At 36.2% G+C, this 15,709-nt stretch overlaps 1 protein-coding gene across 1 annotated transcript in view; it reads left to right on the forward strand.

Annotated features, from left to right (window-relative positions):
- The window catches only part of LOC142341977 (putative phosphoglycerate kinase), a 55,839-nt gene extending 49,936 nt beyond the window's left edge, over positions 1–5,903 (forward strand). Inside the window, exons 2-3 of the mRNA XM_075393187.1 lie at positions 3,979–4,229; positions 4,674–5,903. Of these exons, the coding sequence (XP_075249302.1) occupies positions 3,993–4,229; positions 4,674–5,690 (1,254 nt within the window). The 5' untranslated portion in view covers positions 3,979–3,992 and the 3' untranslated portion in view covers positions 5,691–5,903. The remainder of the gene's footprint in view (positions 1–3,978; positions 4,230–4,673) is intronic.
- The last annotated feature ends 9,806 nt before the right edge of the window (positions 5,904–15,709 follow it).

A 15,709-nucleotide genomic window follows, 5' to 3' on the forward strand; every position in this document is an offset into this window, starting at 1 on the left:
ATTGTCTTTTTAGCTGGGATTTTTCAATTGATCTGCTGGTCAGGTGCATTAGTTATCAGTTTTTCATTCAATTCTTTCGTTTGTGTTTCAGGACTTCTGCTGTTTTTTATTTCGTCTTTGAGATTTTTGTTACGAACATATGATGTCAAAGAGATAAGGTCAAATGGGTGTCTTTCACTCTAAATGAAGGTGAACATATCAGTCTTCAGTGAAAAGACAATTTTTGGTCTGTCTTTATTATTGTTTTTTTAAGACTGCAGATCTACGATTAGCTATCTACTCAAATTAGAGTATTGGCTCATTTTTCCAATAAAAAAACCAATGAGACCTTTCATTATCTAGAAAACTTCATACGGTTAATAAAACGTAAAAACTACAATTTGAGACAAATGTGTTAAAAATTCAAATAAAGTCATCATGAAAGGTGTCGATGCCGTCAAAACCATAATCTATGCCTTTAAACAATTTTATATGTTGAATTGTGTCTTATTTTGAACGTCGATAATGTAATAAGTGAACTTTCAATAATGCGATAACGAGAAATAATGTGAACAATAGGCCTTGCCTAAAAAAACAAAAAAAATGAAATGTAGTCGTATCGGAGCCAGAAAACCATAACTTAAACGCTTAAAACCGCAAAAAAAAATTAATTCATTAGAAAGAAGAGGAAGAAGAAGCATTCTTTCTTCGCTGACATTACGGTACAAGTTGACCAAATTGACAGAAAAATAGTGGCAAGGATCAATAAGCCATTTTTTTATTCAATAATCAAACCTTTTTAAATATCAAAACGACAATAACACTTAGAGTAAAGATACTAGAAACATTTTTTTGGAACCGCTGAGAAAGCCAATATGACATAGCTACAGTGAGCTTTGATTTGAACTTTTCTGTTCTTTAATGAACATAAAAAGATCGATTTTTTGACAAAGACTGACTGATAACAATCTGATTTATTTTTGATTTGTAACAGTCCAAGATTTGTCCGAAACCAGCCTTGCTGTTGCTGTTCGTCCATTAAGATCACTCAATTGTTTCGAATGTTTTAGATCTAGATAATTTGTTGGTTAAAAGATCGAAAATGAATTCTTTTTTGATAATCGTAAGGTTAAGTTAGCAAAAAACGCAAGACTACTCTCAATGAACGTAAAAGTAGGAATAGTTGCCTTTTAGTTTACAAAGATTGCTCTAATTATTTTTGGGTGTGTGTGGCTAAAGATGATTAGTTTGGACAATTTTTGATGAAAAAGGCCGAATTTTGAAATTTGGTCAAATTTTTAGCCAAAAAATTATATCAAAATAGTCAGCAAAACTTTTTTGTCTCTAAAAATAACATCAAAAGTTATTGTTAACAGTTTTTACGTAGTTTTTTAATCAAAATTGACGAAATTTTATGCAAAAATTCCGGAATATGACCAAAATTCCGTAAAAAATAACGCAAATCGTTCTAATATTCACACAAATATAAACCACGATAACTCGCTCTAGAAAACTAAGTTCAAAAAATCTTTTTAGTTCCATATTCTACGCTGGAGAGGTTTTTTAATGATACCACTCCCAACTATCTACAATGAATATATCGATCGGTCAAAGTCGTCTGAACAAAAAAACCAGTTGGGTATATATATTTTTCCTCTGCTCTCAAGAGGGGTCGGGTCGGAACAATAAAGAACTGGGATTGTATTGTTATTCTGTCTTTTTTACTTTCCGAAGATTTCGAATAGTATTCATGCCCTGTCTTCATTAAATTCCAAAGAATCAATTCTTTTGGTGGTCTGTCTTTTTCTATGACTCAAAAGGGAGTAATAATGACCTGCTGTCTTAAATTAGTTTAGTGTTAAACACTATTTAGAGTCAAAACCGCACTTGAACTCTAGTTTTTTCGATCAATCTATTGAACAATCTGTTGATCAAAAGAAGAATAGGCAGAAAAGTAGGAATACGAACGAGCAAATTTAGTTTTTATTGTTCTCGTTGGTCTTTTTCAAGGCAATTTTTTCATTTTAAATTCAGGTCTGTTCGCCCAAATGATTATTGAAACATTTCTAAGCAAGTAATTTTACGTTTCTCAACATTTTAGGATATATTAGACTTTATTCTGTAAAAAAAATTTTATTAACAACCGTTTTTCCCCGTTTCTTGCACTTTTCCTGTTTTCTTTTGGTTTATGGTTCGAATTATTTTGTATATGATAAAGAAATTGAATGTTTCAAAATAATTGATATCTAAAGTAAATTGAGAATAATTTTTCGAATTCACGACTTTGAGATTTTGACGTTTTGAGAAATTTTTGACGTTTTGCTTTTTGTTTGTTTTTTTTCTTTTCTTTATAATCAGGAAAATAGTTGGCTGACGGTGGCATCGCAAGGTGGCTGACGGTGTTAGCAGTTAAGGTGATCAAATATTTTTGAGTTGTTTTGAATGTTTAAAACGGGATGAACCTGTACTGTAAATCAGTTGGTATTAAAATGGAGGCCCTGAGTATGGCTGAAGTTGGTAATCACAGAGGCCCTGAGTTGGCTGAAGTTTTCATCCAAGTGCCTTATTTGCTAAAGTTTTATGGAAGGCTTAAATTAATAGTTAAAAGGTCGAACCTTGGAGTTTTTGAGCCCAGAATGCATAAAAGTTGTGCTTTTTCTAAATGGGTCTAAAATTTACGCTGGTCAAAGTTAATGGATTTCTCGTGGAAGCATAAATCCCTTTGTAGATTTGTTGTCTGAAGTCTTTGTTTTTTGTCAGTGCCAACTTAAACACAAATTGAAGTGCCATTCGCTATTGTTTTAGCAAATGTTTTTCTACTTGGACGAGGCAATGGAATTCTTTAAAGGTTGTGCCGGATCTAAATAATATATTTCAGATCCATGAAATTATATTTGATAATTTAAGTTTCAAAACTTTTCGCAAATGTTTGGTAACTTTTTTCACATTTTAATTCGGTTGTATCTGTTTTTGCCTCTGTTGGTCTTTAAAATATCAATCAAGTTTTTCGCCAGCTTGCAAGTTATTTTTTGTAGACTGTTGCAAAAATTAATTGTTGCGAGGGCATGAGTGTGAAAGTTAGCAAAAATGCTAGCAATTGTATAATGTTTTTCAAATTTGTTGTTTACCACTTAATGTTTTTGCTGCTTTTCTTGCGGTTTTATCGCTTAGCCTCATCAATAACATTAAATTTTCTGTTTTCAGATTTTTTGTTTAATTTGCGCATTTGTTTGCTGAAAAATATTAATGTTTAGTTCATTAGTTCATTCAGTTCGTTGGATTGTAATTCAGGACTTGACTGCGTGTGGGTCAATAGGTAGATTGCAGCTGCGCGAATTAACTTCTGGGGATATTAGTCTCAATAATTTATAAAAAATTTTTATTAATTTTGGATTTTTGCCTGTCTGCTCTTAGGTTAGCCTGCAGGTTAGTTTTCATTTGGATTTGCACAAGAAAAATGATTCTAAGGACATGTAAGAGTTTTTAATGCTAGTAACTTTTTGATTCAACACATGTCTGCCAAGGACTATCGCTGTGTTAGATTTTTATGTGACACGCACAGAGTTGCGCTGGTGGTCGCGTTAGCATGTGAAATTGTATAATATGGACATATTTTGGCGTCTTCTTTTCCTTAAAGCTGTTGTATAGCTTTTTCCGCTATTATTTGAGGTAGATTTTTCTGATATCCTTGAATTGGCATCTTAACTGCTGAAGTTTATTTAGCCTTTAACTCCGTTCAACTGCAATTTTAAACTAAAATGATTGCCATGGTTTCCCTTTGTAGATGTTTCCTCAAAGTTGTGTTTCTGAAGTTAGTTGGTGCCCTGAATGTGATTGTGCGTTCATATCAAAGCAAAATAAACAAATTTATATGATCAAAACTGCGGGGACTTGACAAAAAACGTAAAAATTAAGATCATGGGATCGAAAGACATTTATATATGTGTTCATTTATTTCTCCAATCACAACCAATACTGTCATTTGAGTGTTGCGGTATAAGTTGCAGAGAAATATGAGTCTGAATCTGAACAAACTGAGCATTGACAAAGTGTCGGTGGAGGGGAAGCGGGTTGTGATGCGGGTGGACTTCAATGTTCCTCTTAAAGAGGGAAAGGTGACCAACAATCAGAGGATTGTGGCCGCTGTGCCTACCATCAAGTACTGCCTGGACCAAAAAGCCAAGAGTGTGGTGTTGATGAGTCACCTTGGACGGCCCGATGGAAGACCTCAGGATAAATACACTCTCAAGGTATACAAATTTCCTTATTTGAAGCTTTTTCTTAGCAGTGAAAAATATGCTGAATATCGATCGGTCTATGCAAGATTGACATTTGGTGGTCTAAATGGTTGAAAAAAGTCCTTTCAATTATTACGGAACAGTGCTTCTTTTCAGACCAATTTGTCAATTTGTGGTAGAAGCTGAATTCTTTGACCGTTAAAAGCTCAATATGTTCAATTTGGCACCTTGATTCATGCCCCAAAAGTTCCTGAGCTTAAACCACTAAAATAAACTGTTCTATCAAAACAAAGAGACCATGAAAAGCGTGAAACATTTTGAATTTCAAATTGTTAACTCTACAAATTAAAATTAGATTGTTTGCTGCTTTGCCTGCATTTCATTCTTGTTTGATTTCTGATTGGGGATTTAAATTTCAATGAGTTTATTTAAATCACACTTGATGTTGTATTTCAGGTTGTAGTACCTGAACTGGAGAGTATCCTTGGAACCAAAGTAGAATTCCTCTCCGACTGCGTCGGCGAAGAGGTCGAGAAGTTCTGCGCAGATCCGGCTGCTGGTTCAGTCATTCTGCTTGAGAACGTCCGCTTCCACGTAGAAGAGGAGGGAAAAGGCGTTGACGCCGATGGCAAAAAGATCAAAGCATCCGCCGACGATGTCAAGAAGTTCAGCGAGTCATTGGCGAAACTCGGTGATGTTTACTGCAACGATGCATTTGGAACTGCCCATAGAGCACATGCGTCAATGGTCGGAGTCCAGAAAGAATCCAAAGCTTCAGGGTTTTTGCTCAAAAAAGAGCTCGCTTACTTTGCTAAAGCCCTAGTTGAACCGCAGCTCCCGTTCTTGTGTATTTTGGGCGGGGCTAAAGTGTCGGATAAAATCCAACTTATCACTAACTTATTGGAGAAGTGTAACAAAATGATCATTGGCGGAGGCATGGCGTTCACATTCCTGAAAGTGCGCGATGGAATGCAAATTGGAGGCTCTCTTTACGACGAAGAAGGATCCAAAATTGTCAATGAAATCTTAGAAAAGGCAAAGAGCAAGGGAGTAGAAATTTTTCTGCCTTCTGATTTTGTCACTGGCACTTCGTTGAAGGAAGATAGTGAAGTTGGATCTGCGACAGTAGAATCTGGTATTCCCGACGGCTGGATGGGCCTAGATGTTGGACCAGACTCGATCAAGCAGTTCTCCGATGTAATTGCGAGCGCCAAGACAATAGTTTGGAATGGACCACCTGGTGTCTTTGAAAATGACAAGTTTGCTGCTGGAACTATTGCGGTTATGGACGCTGTCGTCAAGGCAACGGAATCTGGCGCAACTACTATCATTGGTGGTGGTGATACTGCTACCTGCGCAGCGAAATATGGAACTGAAGAAAAAGTGAGCCATGTTAGCACTGGCGGAGGTGCTAGCTTGGAATTGCTGGAAGGGAAAGTTCTTCCAGGAGTTGCAGCCTTGACTGACGCTTAGATCTCGACTCAATTGATAATATTAACTAATTAGTTTTCACAACAGAGACTTCTATTGTACCAATTCCGCAAATACAACGTGCACATTAGCCAATTGAACTGACCTTGTAGTGATGAGGCATCTTATGGGAGATGTCGAAAGTGGTGAAACTGAAACTAACATAAAGTTTATTGCATTCGAAACTAATCTGTGAAACATATTTTTAGATCCACAGCTCTGTTTTCTTTTGGCCAAGTCCTAGGTTTGACCACTGTTATAGATCCGAGAACAATTAATAGAATTGAGATTGAAAGGTATTAGCGACTAGCGGTTGAAAAGTCTTGTTTTTGTTCTAGTGTATCCTAACTATGAAGGAATTGGCGGCTTCGAAACAACTGGTGGGGCAAATTTTATGCTTTTCATTTTGAGGGCATCGTCTTTTTCATTTGGTCACAGATTGTTTGCTCATCATAAAAAACAGTTAGGCAGGAAAAAAGTTTCTCTAAGAGGTAGATAATTTTTTCTAGGCAGTTTTTCTAATTCAAATCATATTCTTTCAATGAAATCTTTCCACAAGTCTTGTCATATATTCTGAAAGTGTTGCTAGATGGTCATGTTAGGTAGTCAGGTGCATTTTTTGACAATGTTCTCGATTTTAACTGTTATGGTGAATATGACATTTTTTTATCATGAGCACTTCGTTTTTATCATGATTCGGGAAAGCACTTCGTTTTTTTTTACGATTTGCAATCCCCCGTATGATATAAATACAGTTTCGAATATGGGAAAAATGAATTACAATCTAAGAAAAACTGTTGTGAACGATATTGTTCGTCTGCAAATCCAGTCTCAAGATAATGCTAGCTCACGAGACATCATTGATGACTCTGACCCCATCAGTGATGCAAATACTGGTTTGACGCAAAACTTTCAAGACTTGAGTGTAAAAGAGCAATTCCACACAACACCAGGAACCATACTTTTCATCCCCGACACTGTCAACAAACTCTATAAGGTGCAAGTGTTAGAGAACTCGGGGCATGAAACCAAAATTAGATATAGTGGTTGGGGCTCAGAGCACGACACGTGGTTTAATGCGAAATCAGTTTGGGCCTATTCGAAGCACAAACATAACTTGAAGAATCGCAAAAAAATAACAAAAGAAATTTCCGATAAAATTGACCTACTCCTCGCGTCGTGTGAGCAGAACCAGCTTGATGATAAATTCTTTGAAAACGTTGAACAAACAATACTGAACGAGAACAAAAAGTTGCCCTCTTTACAGACAATAGTTAGTTCACATGTTCCAACATGCCGTTTCGTTCCGGTCAAATTTAGAACTAAGTGGTCACAACTGCTAACCAGCATCCTGGATGATTGTGCCACAACACCAGATGACGAACTAAATTGGCAGAAATTGTTTTCTGTTTCGAAGTGTATCCTGCGTGCGAGCAACCGAGGAGGTAAAAAGCATAAACGAAATCAGGATCAGCGGCTCTCCGATCGCATCGATCGATGGAATGCGGGTGAATATGCAAACCTTTGGACAGAAGCTTTGGCAATGAAACAAGCGAGGAAAAAATCCACAAACGGAATAGAAGAATTAGCCAGCAGAGCTAAAAGTCTATGTTTGCAAGGTCAATTTGGTCGCGCCGCAAAAATACTGTCATCTGAGGGACTTGCGCCTAATAACAGAGGTACTCTGAAAGCACTAGAAGAGCTACATCCCAAAGAAGTGCCTCCAACTTTGCTCCAACCAGACAATGTTGTTTCAAGTGCGTATCAATTTAGTGATAACATAGTTTTTGAACAATTGAAAACTTTCAGCAAGTACACTGCAGCTGGTCCTTCCAAGATGTATCCAGAGCATCTATTGCACGCAGTAGAGTGTACTGCTCCCGACCACTCTGAATCCGCCCTTAAAGCAATAACAAGGTTTGTAAATACAGGAAGTAGGGGTAATTTCCCTTCATTTGTTTCAAAAGCCCTCTGCAGCGCATCGCTCACCGCTCTATCCAAAAAGAAAGGAGGAGTACGTCCAATAGCTGTCAGTGAAATCCTGAGGCGCCTGATTGCTAAATGTTTGGTGAAAGAAGCAAAATCAGAAGCAATTGAGTTGTTCGATTCCATTCAGCTAGGGGTTGGAGTCAGCGGAGGTGCGGAAGCAATTATCCACTCTGCAAAAATCACCTACGAAAAGATCCTCAACGCTGAATCTAATGAAGGAGTGCTTCAGATTGATTTCCGAAATGCCTTTAATTCGGTTAAGCGTTCACACTTATTGCAAGCAGCATGCGATTTCATACCAGGTATCGCAGCCTTCACATATTTTTGCTACTCTCAGCATGTGCCACTACTGTACAATAACGCCAGTCTTCAAAGTGAATCGGGTGTTCAGCAAGGAGATCCCTTGGGTCCACTTCTCTTTTCGTTGACGTTATGGCCTGTTATAGAAAAAATAAGAGACGCGGTTCCAAATCTTACCCAGCACACTTGGTATTTGGACGATGGTTTTGTTGCAGGTTCAGAAGATCAAATCCGAACTACGCTCGATATCTTAGCTAATGAAGGTCCAAAAAGGGGTCTGTATTTGAGGAAAGACAAGTGCGAACTCTGGTCAATCGTAGATCTACCTTCAGTTGATCGAGAAGTTACAAGAAATATGGGCAATGGTTTTGAAGTACTGGGTGCCGCAGTCGGATCACCAGAATTTGTTTCTTCTTGCCTGCAGAAACGTGTTCAGAAGGTTGTGTCGCTCTTGGAAAATTTGAGTTATCTGGATGATCCTCAATGCGCTCTCGGCATAGTTCGTTATTGCCTAGGGACACCAAAGTTAGTCTACTCTATACGCACTAACACGCCGACAAGACATCTGATCGATGTTTTAAAAGTTTTTGATTCCAGCCAACGGGATGCGTTAGATCAAATAATAGGTGCTGTCACCTCTGACAATGCGTGGTTGCAGTCAACTTTGCCAATAAACAGTTCAGGCCTCGGAGTGCGACAATCGCAAGAGCAGTACAGAGCCGCATATGTGGGCTCAGTGATAGCATCTGATGACTTGGTTCAGAAAATTACAAACCAGCGCGCGTCAGACAGTAGAGTTTTTAAGGAACTCTATGCAAGCCTTGAACCTTTCAACTTAAATTCCTACACACAGAAGAAAATTCAAGAAGCTTTAGATACTGAAAAGTTTTCAGAGCTGCTAAGAAATCAGTCGTCAAACAGGGAGAAGGCAAGAATGCAATCACTCTCTTTGCCTCATTCCGGCGCATGGCTTGCGGCACCTCCAGTTCCTGCCTTAGGTCTCCATATGTATCCCAGTGAATTTCAAATTAGTGTCAAATACAGACTAGGTATTGCAGTTTATGAAGATGAAAGAAAATGCCCTTACTGCAGGTCTGGGACCCTTGACATTTTTGGTGACCACGCCGTCATCTGTCCCGGAAGAGGGGATGCAATTTCTCGGCATGACAGGATTCGTGACCGTTTTGCATCAGCTTGCTCAGCAGCTAATTTGTCCCCAGTCATAGAAAAACGGAACCTTATTGCAGGAAACGGTTCTCGCCCTGGCGACATATTTCTGCCTTCATGGAAATCAGGTCGTCCAGCTGCTCTAGACGTCACCGTAACTTCTCCACTGCAACCAAACATTATAAATCATGCGGCAGAGAAGTCTGGTTACGCGATTGAAGCAGCCGAAGAGCGAAAGTATGCACAACACGAAAATGATTGCTCTGAGCAAGGAATTTTGTTTGTTCCCCTTGCTGTTGAGTCATTGGGTGGTCTGTCAGTCACTCTCAAGAAAGCGTTAAAGCGCATAGCACTGTTAGCTGACAGCAGGATTTATCAGTCGCAAGGACATGCTATCGCTTTTGATAGATTGGCTCAGTCGGTTTCCGTTGTCATTGTACGAGGATCGGCTACAATGTTGCTTGCACGAGTCCCGTAACCCCAATTTTTGCAATATTTTTGGACAAATTCTGTTTCCGCAAACATTGTGAACTCCAAGAAGAAAGGAGTCTTTTGAGAAGCGTCACCCAATGAGAGGGGACCTTCGTTTTTGTAAATATTGTCTCACCCAATGAGTGGGGAGAACATAAATAATTTTCAAGAGTTCATAGAAGATTGAAACGAGAAGAATACTGAAACTTAAGGAGAACAAGACTGATGTTATAGAGTGCGATTGAGAAGAGTGAACAATTCTTCAACAAAAAACACACTTATTTGAACCTTTAATGAGCAAAAATTTTTGATTCCGAATCAAAGTTTGATAACAAAGATTTGTATTAATTCATTGATTTTTTTATCATAGGCCAATATTTTCAGTTTCTGTATCCAAATGGGATCAAGTTTCAGAAAAATTTCTTCTCTGATGCTTTTCGTGCCATTCAAATCCAATTTGTTCCCTCGGAACGGTATGGTTTACTCTCCTGGTATGGTTTAATAGAGCCATTGAGGCGATCTATTTAGCAAATGCTTTCGTTTGTCTTTAAAGTTTTTCAGCTTTGTTGTTTGTTTGATGAAGCACAACGAAGCAATGACTTATCGAAGGTCGTTACGTATTGGTCGTTCTTGTCTTTTGTGTTTGTCTCAGTTTAGAGAGTGTCACCTCCTCAGTGGACGTTTTGTGTACAATTGCTCGCTTTAGCCTCTAGAGAAATAGAGTACATTTATTTGAGGTGAGCCTCTAGAGAAAGTACATTTATTTGATGTGAGCTTTAAATTTTTCTGATGGATTTATTTCAAACATATTGTGAAATTTTTGCTTTTTAAAACTGTGATTCTTTTCTGAAAGTTTTCATTAATTTTCTATTGCATAAATCGTCTGGTGTTTCATTGTGTGATATTGACCCTTTTTGATAACAATTATTCATTCTCTATTGTGTACCTTGAATCCATTATATTTCCGCAAAGTTGGATTGGTTTTGATTGCGCAAGTAATTAAACGTCCTCGTTTGATAGCTACGTGCTTGCCATTAGTTTTTGCTTAGATTTGTTTCACACAGAGATACTCATATTTTTTTGTGTGTCTCATAATTTTGATAATAAATGTTTGAGATTAAATGTAAATGAGGCATGTTTGGAGTCGTTTTAAAAATATGGTAGTTTACACAAAATTTGGTTTGAAAAATATGGTGGTTCTTCATAATCTAGATTTAACATAAACGGGTACAAATCAATTCAGATATCAGCTCTTCAAAAAGGTTGAGCCTGAGTTTTCTTTGTTTTTGGTCTTTCACCTGATTTTAAATTTTGAATCAAACAGTTCAGAGGACCTGTTTCTTTATTATAGCTACACAGCTGTAAGCTGAGCGGAGCTATATTGCGGTTTCCTTGGATTTTTACAATTCAAAGAAATTGAATTCTACTGGAGCACTGTCTTCTAAGATCTCTTCGCACATTTTCATGATTTTTGAAGTCAAAATGGAGTAGTGATTATGGTCACGCCGAAACAGGAAGTGAAGCGAAAAGGCGAGTGGTTCTGCGGCGTGTAATTTTTTCGCTCTAATTTTAAAGTAATGAGAAAACGGTGTTTGAACAAAAGATTGCTTTCTCGCTAGTGGTTTTTTGTTCACATGCGGCAATTTCACTTCGATTTTTACTGTTTTCTTTTCGATTTTTTGGATGGGATTTGTTTTTGTCTAAATGGTTTTCCCAATCCATTCATAGTTCATCTAGTCCTTGTTTTTTGAACCAAAGTTTCCATTTCTCGCTAGTGGTTTTTTGTTCACATGCGGCAATTTCACTTCCGATTTTTACTGTTTTTTAGATTTTTTGGATAGGATTTTTTTCTAAATGGTTTTTCCATTCGATTCATAGTTCATCTAGTCCTAGTTTTTTGAACCAAAGTTTCCATTTCTCGCTAGTGGTTTTTTGTTCAGATGCGGAATTATGACATTGAATTTCTGTATTTTTTCCGTTTTTTTTATCTGATTTTTTTGAAATGGTTTTCCTGCGGAATTATGACATTGAATTTCTGTATTTTTTCCGTTTTTTTTATCTGATTTTTTTGAAATGGTTTTCCCATTTTCACTCATAGAGCATTCTAGGTCTAGTTTGTTGTTTAAGTCAAAGAAAATTCTTCGAAATAGTTGTCAGAACTTGTCTTGTTATGTTTTTTGTTTTACATCTCTTTTTCGTTTTACATTTGTTCACACAGCAAAGCTGAAAAATTCAAATTTTCTGAATGACCTCTTCCTCTCACTAACGGCTTTTGCGTAATGTAACGTGTCTCATAATTTTGATAATAAATGTTTGAGATTAAATGTAAATGAGGCATGTTTGGAGGCGTTTTAAAAATATGGTAGTTTGCACAAAATTTGGTTTGAAAAATATGGTGGTTCTTCTTCATAATCTAGATTTAACATAAACGGGTACAAATCAATCCAGATATCAGCTCTTCAAAAAGGTTGAGCCTGAGTTTTCTTTGTTTTTGGTCTTTCACCTGATTTTTAATTTTGAATCAAACAGTTCAGAGGACCTGTTTCTTTATTATAGCTACACAGCTGTAAGCTGAGCGGAGCTATATTGCGGTGTCCTTGGATTTTTACAATTCAAAGTTGTTATGTTTTTTGTTTTACATATCTCTTTTTCGTTTTACATTTGTTCACACAGCAAAGCTGAAAAATTCAAATTTTCTGAATGACTTCTTCCTCTCACTAACGGCTTTTGCGCGCGTTACGTCATTTCTCGCTCGCTCGCTCTCTCTCTCTCTCTCTCTCTTTCTCTCTAGCAAAAGGTTTTGCCTGACTATATTTTGATCTTACGTGACTTACCTCACTCAATAAAATGACTTTTGCTCTTTAAATCTTAAGTTTAATTTGAGTTAAATCCAGGGCAAAGGAACTCATATGTGTAATAAAGCTCCCTAATGAAAGGGCTTCTGCGCAATAATCTTTAACAAGCTTCATTAAACTATTGCTGAATGTTTTTTACATAGCTTTTTTGTGGGGCATCGATACCTCTTTCAACTTATATCTGTATCTGTTTCTATCTCTATTATATGGCTCGCAAGTCTATTCTTCGCAGCTATTCCGGCAGTCTGCGGGCTATGTTTTAAGTTATCGCAGAAGTGTTCGTAGAGTGATCAGTCAGTTATCTCGATCGGGTTCTTCAACTCTTTCGTCTAAGCTTTTTTATGTTATGTTGACCCATTTTTATGACTTCTGAAGTTAAATTGGAGTGGTGGTTTTGATCCCGCCACTGCAGATTTTTTGCCGTTATTTATAATAGTTTTCAACTGCCATTCCTAAGAAATTCAACGTGCAGTCGATTAGTTTCTGTAATAAATTTTCTTATGAGGTCCAATTGGAGTCATCATTTTGATCACGCCAATGTAGGCAATGAAGTGAAAAAGAGAGTGGTTTCGCGGTAAAAGTTGCTCTAATTTTCGAGTAGTGAGAAATTTTTATTCGCAAGCAGCCACTTGACATTGATCATCATACATTCTCGTGTTTCTTGATCGGGATTTTGTTCTAATTGGTTTTCAAAGTCCATTCTGAGTCATTTTGGGTTCTAGTTTTTTGAGGTTTTGAATGGACATTGTATGAATTTTGCTCGTTATGTCAGGATCTGTTCTTACTTTTGTTTTTTGATGGCAATCAGAAGGTAAATTAGAGTTTTTTCAGTCACGCTGAAGTTGTAAAGTGAGAGAAAGTGGGCTTTTTAAGACATCAAACTACCTATTTCTCCCTCAACTGACTTTAAAGTTGAGGGAGAAAATGGTTTTTTTAACAAGTTTTTGGTTTTTTTGGGTTAATTTCTGTCTTGTGACACAATTTGACTTCTGTTAAGAATAAGATTGCTCTATCTTTTTTGTACGATGTTTTCAGACACTTTTCCATGACCTTGATCTTTCAAAACGGGTTAAAAGGTAACGCCGAGTGGGTAATAAGTTTCATTAGAGGCCCTTAGTATTGTACAAATATCGTGCATATATATATATATATATATATATATATATATTACTTGAAATACTTGAAAGACTACGTAAGCCAGCCAAGGGCCTCTAATGAAACTTATTACCCACTCGGCGTTTACCTTTTAACCCGTTTTGAAAGATCAAGGTCATGAAAAAATGTCTGAAAACATCGTACAAATATCGTACATATATATAAGTATATATATATATATATATATATATATATATATACATATATGTATATATATATATATATATATATATATATATATATATATGTATATGTGTATGTATGTATGTATGTATGTATATATGTATATATGTTTATATGTATATATATATATATATATATATATATATATATGCTGAGATATCTGGGAACGCCTAAATTTAAGGTGAAAAGGTCATTTTGAGTTTTAGAGCCCAAAATGTTGCAATTCTTAACGATTTTTTTTGTCGTTTTCAGAGCTTTTTGTTTAATTAGTTTTAAATCGACGTTTATTCCAAATTAGAAAGTTTTTTGCAAGAGGTATTGTTTTTTATGTTGAACTTGCGAACTATATATCTTGGTAAGGCAATCTTAAACACGCAAAATGATACTGATTTTTGCAACTTGTTCGAGTTTTAAAAAATGTCCTTTTTTTAGTTTTTTAATCTTTAGGGGCAGCTGAAACGTTATTAAGTTTTGAAGACGGGCTATTGAACTTCTTTTAGAGCGGAAAAATTTGTGGTGAAGATATTAACATCGCGAACTTGGGTAATTTTGAGAAGTAAATGTAAAATTTACTTATACTTTTTTAACAATTTTTGCCGTTTTCCAAGATTTTCGATTGTCAGTGGCCAATGCAATTTTTTGAGGTTCAATAATAGGTTACTACATGGTTTCTAGAGGCAGTGGAATGGTTTTTAGGATATCAATCCCAGAAATTTCAGCGACTTTAAATAAATTTGATTTTCAATTTTATTTTCGTAAATTATTAGCTTTCATGTTTTTCGGTTATGAAGGGCCAATGAAACGTTTAAGGTCTCGAAGATTGGTTAATGATTAGTTTTTAACAGTAACGAAATGGTTTTTTATGATAAAATTGTTAAGATTTTTAGCAACTGTCTGTTTAAGTTTGCAAATTTGTTTAAAATTCTGAAATTGTATGTCGTTTTTTTGAGCTTTTCGTTCTCGAGGCCAATTAAGCATTTTGTAAGCTCTTTAGATCTTGCCTTTTTTGTCGTTTATATTTGCAGCCTCATTTGTGCTAACCTGAATGTTAGGTGTTCTGTAGATTTTAGCACGACACAAATGGTTTTGAAGACATAAGTATGCAGCATTAGACAAATTCGCGATGAATTCTATTGTTTTCAGAATGTTTTGTCATTTTCAAATTTTCCTTGAGCTCAAGTTGTTAGTAAAAACATAATATCGGTGCTGCGTTTATGCGTAAATTTGAACACTGTTATGTTGGTTTTGATTATACTGAGACCAACTCTTTTCGGTCTCTTATATACCAAGCAATTTTTTCATATTTGCCAGCTTTTCTGCTCTTTTTTCATTTTGAACCAAAACCGCTGCTTTACAAACGCTGATCCTACAGGTATACACTTTTTGAATTCTTTCATTTTTGTTTTTCTCTAGACTTTTGAAACCTTGTTTGGCTGGCATTTTTAATTGGTCTGCCGGTCAGGTACAAAAATTTTAAGTTTTTCATTGTTCTTTTCGATTATATTTCAGGACTTCTTTTAATCGCCGTCCTCAGTTTTCGACAATTTGAGCAAGCGCCAGGAAGTCAGAGTTACTTTTTCGGTGAATTTCAACCTTTAATAGCTGAATTATATGCGTGATTTTTATGTGTTTCTCTGTAATGATTTGTTTGGTCAATGATGTGATAATTTTTTATCATACATCACTCAGCCAAATTTTTTTGCGCTCACTTCTTAAATCTAAATTGAGAACTTAAACTCTAATTGAAGTTCAATAGAGGACAACTATTAGGGCAACAAGAAATGTGTTTATTGTTGACAATCGCACAAAGTCATATTTTGGCTCTGTTAATGCTTTTTATATCGCGGCATTTTTTGAACCTTGAAAGTGAACCGATGTCGTAGTTACATTTTTCGGCCACAT

Source organism: Convolutriloba macropyga, chromosome 1, assembly GCF_964194025.1.
Source record: "Convolutriloba macropyga chromosome 1, txConMacr16.3, whole genome shotgun sequence".
In the NCBI taxonomy this organism is placed as follows: Eukaryota; Metazoa; Xenacoelomorpha; order Acoela; family Convolutidae; genus Convolutriloba; species Convolutriloba macropyga.